Source organism: Ammospiza caudacuta, chromosome 1 (genome assembly GCF_027887145.1).
Source record: "Ammospiza caudacuta isolate bAmmCau1 chromosome 1, bAmmCau1.pri, whole genome shotgun sequence".
Taxonomy (NCBI): domain Eukaryota; kingdom Metazoa; phylum Chordata; class Aves; order Passeriformes; family Passerellidae; genus Ammospiza; species Ammospiza caudacuta.
Genome location: NC_080593.1, coordinates 130462061 through 130470881, shown reverse-complemented (window position 1 = coordinate 130470881; position 8821 = coordinate 130462061). Strand labels below are relative to the sequence as shown.

The following is an 8821-nucleotide window of genomic DNA, read 5'->3' as shown; positions in this document are numbered from 1 at the left end:
TGGGGATCCCTGCGTGCAGGGATTGAGCGGGAGGCAGAGGAGCCCACATGAGCAGTGCCAATGGCCACTGCTGGCACACAGGGCAGCAGCCAGAGAAGCCAGACTGCCCAGCCATTGCCCAGCTTCTGCCCTGAGAACCCCAATTCCCTGCTCTCCTCCTGCCAGGGGACTCCTGCAGCGACACCTGCAATAGGGCAGACAAGCCCCCAGCCTGGAGCCCATCTCGGTGCCAGCACCTCATGCCCAGTGGCCCTGGGGAGGGCCACAAGGGACCCAGATCCCACACTGTGGGGTGGCAGCCACCACCCCTGCCCGACAGCCAGGCCATCAGGAACTCGAGCAGGTTCCTTCCTGGGGAAGCCAGTGCAATCACCAACGTAAAGGAAATACTTTTCAACAGAGTCATAGTGGCCCACATAGGCATGATTAGCTTTGGGTGCTGAAGAAAAGCAGGGGGATGAAAAGCTGGGACAAAAAACCCAAAATCAATCCAAAAGAAATGCACAGTAGTAAGCACAGACTTGAAACTGCATTCCTGTGGGCTTTATAGTGCTTTAAAAATATTTAAAAATTAAGAGATAGTGTTCCATTGGTCAGGACAATTTTATTTTGAGGTTATTTTCCTTGCAAAGGGATAAGTTCCACTATGAATTAATAAAAAGGTCAGCGTTACAGAAAATTGGTTTATTGTAAACAAAGTATAAAGTACAACGTAAGAAATGTGCAAATCTTTAAAGTAGTCACAAAAAGCAGATCTAATACACTATTTTCAAACCATTCACTTTCTGATATGTGTCCTCAACATAATATGACAAAATACAAATAGTGAAAATAGATGCATTGTCACAAAAGCTGGTTTAAATTCTAGGCCGGTCTTTACTGCCTTGTTTTCTTCTCTGAATCACAACTTTCTAATTTAATACAATATATAATATATCCCTTTCAATTTTAGCATAAACTGCCTTTCAAAGAATAACACAATCAAGAAGCCTAAGATTCTTGGTTTTCCTCTTTAATCAACCAGAGTAGTTTACAGCTACCAAGTTTGTCTTCAAGGTGCCCGTTATCCGCTCATGACAAGCGCAGTGAGGAGGTGGAAAGGAAACCATAAGCAACACAAAAGCAGAAGCATCATGCGATGCCCAGCTACAACCAGCTGTAACAATCACAAAGCTTGCCAAAGCAGCTGGGAAAACATGACAAAGCTAATAACGATTCAGAAATGTTCCTGCCCTTTGGCTGCCCATGCACTGCCCCTGCATGCCCATCCCAAGCCCCTCTGGACACAGCAGTGTAAAGCTGGATGTGTTAACTACCCCATGCAGAAGGAGATGTCCAAAATCTCCAGGAGTCCGGCACCAAGTCATCGATTACGATGGGGCTGGAGAACAGTTAGGAGAAAAAGACTCCTACCAAGCAAAGGTGGCAGAAGTAGCAAAACAGATTTAGATTATCTTATGCAGGTGGGTCCTGGGCTTCCAAGCCTGTGCCTGAACATTGCCGCTGTCCTTATCTGCGCCTACTGAAGATAGACAACTGAGAGCTAAAACTGGAGTTGGTCTCAGGCATGAGCAGCATACCCTCAGAAACACTTACATGGGACTGGATCTAGAGCATACACAAGTGATTTGCAAAATTGAAAACTGGCACAATGTGGCTGCTCTGCTCTAGAGCCTTCCCTTTCTTTCTCTCCTCACCAGTGCAAAAGACACCCGCTATTCCAGTCAGCCACTGGTTCTCCCAGCAGCATTTTTTTGTGACTGAGCGCAGGCTGCCTCTGCCTCTCTGTACTGCTGTCAGCAGCCAGTGCGGGAGAACCACAGACCGGGAGAAAAAGCCTTTTTTCAGCCAGCCCATCCCAGCAACAACAGTTAATTCCACCGTCTCCAGATCAAGTCCTTTCACTGGGCGGTCGCAGAGGCTGGTGGCACGGCCACATCACTGAGCTTGCTCACTTCCATCTGCCAGTTGGGTAATTTCTTCGCTGACAAGTGGCGGCGCGCGTGCTTCGTGAGGTGGTCGCTGCGCATGAAGCGCCGCTCGCACATCGGGCAGGCAAACTTCTTCTCGCCAGTGTGCGTCCTGCGGTGCCGAGACAGTTCATCGGAGCGGGCAAACCTCCTCTCGCAGCCCTTCCAGCTGCAACTGAACGGCTTTTCTCCTGGAAGGGATAAAGTACAAAGGGAAAAACCCACAGTGAGTACTGAGCAATAAACACCGCTGCCTGAACTAGCAGGATTTCACTTAATTGGCAGGAAAATTTCTATTAAGGCAGCTGAGCCAAAAATCTAAGTAAGCATTATACACACAAAATGTGGAAAATTGTTTATATACTAACATTTAAACATGCAGATTCACTGTCTCCAAGGCTAAGTAGTATGGGTAAGGGATTAAAAAGGGTTAAAGGTTAAAAATTCTCCAGAACCAAATTGTTTGAAATGCTCTTCACATCTCAAGACAGCTGATTTTAACACTCAGCTCTGTGTAAACCGCGGATAATGATGACTCAGCACGCCCAAAACTCCCCTCTGAAGCGCAGCCTGCAGTGGTGCTTTATGTAACTGAGCTCCAGAAGTGCACTCTGAGCCTCTGTGAAAATACATGGAACTCTTTCTGCTACTGCAGTTAAGGGCTGAGCCTGGAGAAGTTACTCTAGAATAACCAAGGCAGGAATAGTTTGGAGTGGATTCTCACATCCTCTCATAAAACCATCTCCAAGTTTCACCCACTTCTGGCAAAAGCATTCCTGAGGAAAAGCCTACTGAGGCATCTTTAACTCTGGAAAGCATACTCCTTGTTGGGCAAGGCCTTGCTTCCACAGATGCATTACTGAACACCTTCTGACCCAAAGTGAGTCCAGCACAAACAAAGTGCTGAGTCAACTTCCCCCTCAGGGAGACTTCCCATCAGAGATCAGGCAGCTTTATAATGCACGCTGGCAAAAAGAGTGTTTCATTGCTGGCCCACCATTTGTTCAATAAACAGACCCAGAAATCGCTACAACTATAACAAGCTGTATATACAACCGCAGTTTTGTACATTAGATTTTAGCATGCAGCAGCAGTAACCAACCTGTGTGTGTTCTGACATGAGCCTTCAAATGGGAGCTCTTGAAGTACGTTTTCCCACATCCTGGGTAGCCGCAAATGTGACTTCTTATTCTTGAAGAATCAGCCTGAGGAGTGGTTTTTGCTGTAGAAGGTACAAAGCCAGGAGCGGGGGCAATGGGAGAGAGTCTCGTGCCATTTGGACTAACAATGGGAGCCTTTGTGCCCTGCACGACTGGCTGGGGCACAACAAACATGACGGCACCCTTGGGAACCTGGGTGCCCATGAAGACCATGGGCTGACAGAGGGCAGGCTGCTGGCTGGGCGCGGCGCCGGGCACCACGGCCGTCACAACATTGTTGTTCGTGGGCAGCGGCACCATCTGGCAAATCACTGGCACAGGGGGGGCCCCGCTGCCTGGGGCAGGGGACGGCAGTGCCGCCCCCGCTGGCTGCTCCGCTGGCTCAGGGACGGGCTCCTCCTTGCTCAGCGAGGGCTTTGTCAAGGGCACGGGAGCAGCAGCTGGCTCTGCAGCTCTTCCCTCTGCCTCGGACAGTTCGCTGCCCTCAGCGCTGGCTGCACTCGGCGCCTCGGCAGAGCACACGGAGGGCTCCTCCTTGGCCTTCGGCCTCCTGTTTGCTGCCCTCCAAGCACTGTCCTGGTACTGGAGCACACTGGCTGCTCTCACAGGGCAGGTTTTGTGGTCACAGAGCTGGGCATCAGCCGTGTGGCGGATAACACTTGTCACTCGAGCTTTCAGAGGCCTGGCTGCTGGAGACCTCTCTGCTTCTCTCTGAGGTGTGGCCACAGGAGGCTTGGCAGCCTCGGGCAGCACCTTGCCCAGAGGATGGATCACCTGCGACATCTCCAAGTCAGAAGGGCTGTAGGGAGGGGTCAGGCACTGTGAGGGAGAGAGAGACACAGTAAGGGGGGGATGCTAACACGACATCACCACATTAACTGTTAAAAACAAGAACACACACACGCAAATTGGAAAACTTACAAATGCTGGTATGGCATTGAAATCTGCTGCTCCAGGAAGCAAAGCCTCGTCACTTTCTTCCGACATGTCAGATGCAGGAGTTATAGGTCTCATTTCTGCATGTTTCTTGAGGTCTGATTTCCAGTTGCAACTCATAGAAATAAGGGCTTCTACAGCCTCATAATCACTTTTTTCAGGCGTATTGTTCCAGAAATACTTCATATCTCTCTGTTTTTCAGTCATCATCTCCATTTCTTACTCCTGTTTTGGTTAGATGAAAGAAGAGAAACTTTAAATCTGATGCTAAGTTTGAGTATTTTGCAGCTGCCTGTAAGAAGGCATTGCTAAAAAAAAACGGGGCAATGTGAACAAGGTAAATACATTTCATGTACCTGTGTTTTCCTGCCTTTCTTATTTATGTAATATTTTTCTGAAGCTGCTAGCAAGGAAATCTGACCATGACATGAAAATTACATAATTACTTGAGACAAAAGAACTACTCTGGATCTTAAGTATGTTGAAGTTATTCCACACTGCAAGAAGAGCTGTGTCTGAGAACTTAAGAAAAATCTTCACACCCCCCCCCCAAAAAAGTAAATCAGAGCTTCCTCCACCATCCCACCCTCCTTCTATTTTTGCTTTGGAAACACACAGCCCTCAGGATTGTGCTTATTTTGGCACATGAGAAACGACCACACTGGGGCTGATTCACATTTTCTTCGAAAGGTATTAGCAACAAAAAACGTTCTAGAAAATACTCAAAGGATCTCTCTCACACACACACACGTACGTGCAAGGGAAATCACCTGCTTGGAGAACCAGGACACACGTACACAGACACACGTACACTGACACACGACAGCACCCCCACACTGTGCATTCCCTGCCCGGCCCTCACGCAGGGCTGTGGGCGGGGCTCAGGCACGGGCCCCGCCCCCGGCTGTTGGGCGCGCGCCACCCTCACCTCAGCGCACCCCGCCGGCCGCCCCCGCGCGCGCCGCCCCCGCCCTCCCCTATTGGTTCCCCCAGAGCCGCGCCGGGCGCCCATTGGTCCGCACCGAGCAAGGCGCGGCCCGGGGCGGGGCACCTGAACAAAGCGTGATCGGGCGCCGCCGCGCGCTGACCTTTCCCCCAGTTCCCCCGCGCGGCGCCCCCGCCTCCGGCGCGCGGCGGCGGCCGACTGTGAGGGCGGGCGGGGGAAGAAGCCCGGGCGGGAGGAGCCGTCACCGCGGGCGGGGGCCGAGCTGGGGTCAGCGCCGCCACACCCGATGCCTCCCGCCGCGGGGGAAGGGAAGGGAAGCGAAGCGGCGACCCTGCGGGAAGCGGGTTACGGGGGCGACGGCCGGCTCTTCCCGCAGCGCCGCTCCGCTTCTCTGACGCCGCGCCGCCCACCCCGCGTGGCGCCGGGATCCCCCTGGCTTTCTCCTCCTCCCTCACCGCTGCCACCCGGTACATGCAGCCCCCGAGGCCAGCGCCCGCATCTGGTCGGGCACGCAGGCATAAGAGGCTGCACGGCGCCGGACCAGCGCTGCCAACAGGTTCTCGGCGGCTTCTGTCCCTCCCGCGGCTTCTCTCGCCGGCTTGCCCCGCGGAGGGCTCTCCACGCGGGCGGCGCTCCTACAGCCCACCCCAGCAGCTCCAGTCCCCCACCGCGACTCAGCCCCTCCAGCCGCTGCCCCAGCCCGACCTCCCGCCCGCCGTCCCTCCTCTCAGGGGTCGCTCCCGCACGTGCTCCAGGGATCCCCGTGCCGCACCACCCCCGGGCACTCCCTCCGTCCCAGCCGCCCGGACCCCCGGGATGCCCGGTTCGCTCACCGGAGGAGCCGAGCTCGCCCCAAGGTGCCGCCGCCGCTCTCCCGGTTTTCCTCTTTTTGTTCGCCGCTCCCCACTCGGGCGGCGGCGCCCCCGGGCCCGCGCGCGGGGGGGTGGGCGGGGCCCCGGCCGCCCGCCGGCCAATCGCCGGCAAAGGTGTGTGGGGCGGCGGCCAATGGGCGCCGGGCTGCCGCGCGTGATCGGCGGCCGCGCGGCGGCGTGGCCGGAGTGTCAGCGCGGCGTGTCCCCGGCGGCGGCTGAGTCAGGGCGGCCGCCCCCGCCCCCCCTGCCGTGCCCTTCCCTCCCCGGCATCCGTGTGGGAGCGGCGGGGGCGGCCCGGCGCTTCCTCCTGCATGAGGTCACACGGCGGCAGGGGAGGGAGCAGCCTCCCCGGTGCGGCTCCCGCGCCCCGCAGGGCTGAGGTGAAGCGGGGCCGCGGGCGGGGGATGGGGGGGAGAGAGCGGCGCGGTCGTTCCGACCTCCTCGGGCCTTTCTGGCCCTTGCCCGTGGCTGGGCGCGCCCGGGGGAGCCGCTGCTGTGTCCTGGCAGTACCCTCGGGGTGGGGGAGGTCGCTGCCACGCGGACCACCCCGGTCTGCACCGGCACTGTCCGTGCCAGCCCCGGGCGCCGCTGCTGGCGGGACCCGAGGCAGACGCAGCGTGAGGAGAGCCCGGGCGGGTCGGCCCCGCGGGGCTCGGCCGTGTCTGGCCGCGCTGCCTCCGCGGCTGCTGCCGCCCGGCGGCTCGAACAGCTGCGGCTTAGCGGGGTCACTGCTGATCGCGGTACCCCGCGGGCTGCGGCGCGCCTGCAGGGCGGGAGCGTTGTGAGCCGCTCTGCTCCGTGCAGGCTTTAGGGCGGGCTCTTTCCCGTCAGAAAGCTGTAATGAGAGTTGAAAGAGCGACTGTGTGTGTCAGGAGCTGAGAAGCCAGATCCAGGCCAGGCTGCAGCTGTGACTGCTGTTGGGCTCTAGAAATGCTTAGATGCTTCATTATGATTCAGTTTCTTTCCTCCTGCTTATTTAGCCTCGCTTAAGAGATTTCCCCTCCTTCTTCTCCTCCTAAGCAGTCCAGCATTGTTTGCATTTTCTTTCCTTTTTTTTTTCTTTCTAACACCTTCTTTGCCTCAGTCTTCCTCAGTAAGGCCAGTTATCCTCAGGCCAGTGGGCCTCCTGAGCTGGTAGACGGACAGGGAGCAGAATGGACACCCTTCAATCCAGGGGGAAGCAGTCAGAGACCTGCTGTGCCACTTAGATGCTTACGAGTCCATGGGACTGGATTGAACTCATCCTAGGGTGATGAGGGAGCTGGTGGAAAAGCTCACTAGGCCTCTCTTCATCATTTATCATCAGCCCTGGCTAACCAGGGAGGTCCCACATGACTAGAAGCTGGCAACACCCATCCACAGGAGGGGCCAGAAGGTGGATCCAGAGAACTGCAGGCCTGTCAGCCTAACTTCAGTGCCCAGCAAGGTTATGAAGCAGATCATCTTGAGGGCAGTCACTTGACACATACAAGACAGCCACGGGATCAGTCCCAGCTAGGATAGTTTAGGAAAACCAGGTCCTGCCTTACCAACCTGATTGCCATTTTATGACCAGGTGATCTGCCTAGTAGATAAGGGGAAGGTTGTGGATGTAATCTACCTGGACTTCAGGAAAGCTTTTGACTCCATGTCCCATACATACTCCTGAAAAAGCTGGCAGCCCATGGCTTGGAGAGGCAAGCTCTTCCCTGGATTGAAAACTGGCTGGATGGCCAGGCCCAGAGAGTGGTGGTGAATGGTGCTACATCCATTTGGCATCCAGTCACCAGTGGTGTCCCCCAGGGATGAGTGTTGGGCCAGTCCTGTTTCATGTCTTCACTGATGATCTGCATGAGGGGATCCAATAAATTTGTGGATGCCACCAAGTTGGCTGTGGAGTAGGAATTCCCTGCAGAGGGATCTGGACAAGCTGAATCCATGGCCCAAAGCCAGTGGTAGGAGGTTCAATAAGGAGAATTGCTTGGTCCTACACTTTTGTCCATATAACCCCATGCAGCGCTACCTGGTGTGGGCAGTGTCTGGAAAGCTGTGCAGAAGAAAAGGACCTGGTGGTGCTGCTCAACAGCTACTGAACATCATCCAGTGTGTGTGCCCAAGTGCCCAAGAAGGCCAGTGGCATCCTGGCCTGCATCAGCAATAGTGTGGCCAGCAGGAGCAGGGCAGGGCCCCTCCCCATGTACTGAGCACTGGTGAGGCCACACCTTGAGTGCTGTGTCCAGTACAAGGCTCCTCAATTCAGGAAGGACATGGAGGTGCTGGGGAGAGTCCAAAGGAGGACAACTGAGCTGATGTAGGGTCTGGAGCACCAGTCTTGTGAGGAGCAGCTGAGGGAACTTGGGGTGTTTAGCCTGGAAAAAAGGAGGGTTGGGAGTGACCTTATCACTCTGTACCTCCCTGAGGAGAAGTTGTAGCCAGGTGGGTGTTGAGCTGTTTTCCCAGGCAGCAAGAAACAGGATGAGAATTCAGCCTCAGGCTGCCTCAGGGGCACTTTAGGTCGGACATTAGCAGGAATTTCTTCACTTAAAGGGTGATTTGGCCCTGCAATGGGCTGCCCAGGGAGGTCCTGGAGGCACTGTCCCTGGGGGGGTTTAAGGAAAGAGTGGAAGTGGCACTCAGTGCCATGGTCCAGTTGGCATGGTGGTGTTCAGTCAAAGGTCTCAGATGCCTTTTCAAACCTAATTGTTCTGTGATTATGTCATTCTTCCTGTCCTTCCCCTTTTCAATGGTGTCACGCTCCTATTCTTTCATTCTGCTTAATTCTTCCCCATGTCAGCCAATCCCAATTGGCAGAAGGGGTCTGGCAGCAGGTGGTGTGTTCCTGTAACCTGCTGGAACCCAAGGAAACAAGAAACATCCAGAGAGTTTAGTTATGCCTGAAAGAGAAAAAAAGACCCAAAACAAAGAACAAACAAAAACCACAAAACAAACAAACAAACA

The 8821-nt window shown here is 55.0% G+C and overlaps 1 protein-coding gene across 1 annotated transcript; it reads right to left on the bottom strand.

Moving 5' to 3' along the window:
• Window positions 1-584: 584 nt before the first annotated feature.
• On the bottom strand, window positions 585-6082 carry KLF10 (KLF transcription factor 10). Its single transcript, XM_058809208.1, has 4 exons — window positions 5846-6082; window positions 4052-4291; window positions 3073-3949; window positions 585-2161 (listed from the first exon to the last, which is right to left on the bottom strand). The coding sequence occupies exons 2-4, from the start codon at window positions 4280-4282 to the stop codon at window positions 1902-1904; spliced, it is 1368 nt and encodes a 455-aa protein (XP_058665191.1). The 5' UTR covers window positions 4283-4291; window positions 5846-6082; the 3' UTR covers window positions 585-1901.
• Window positions 6083-8821: the final 2739 nt, after the last annotated feature.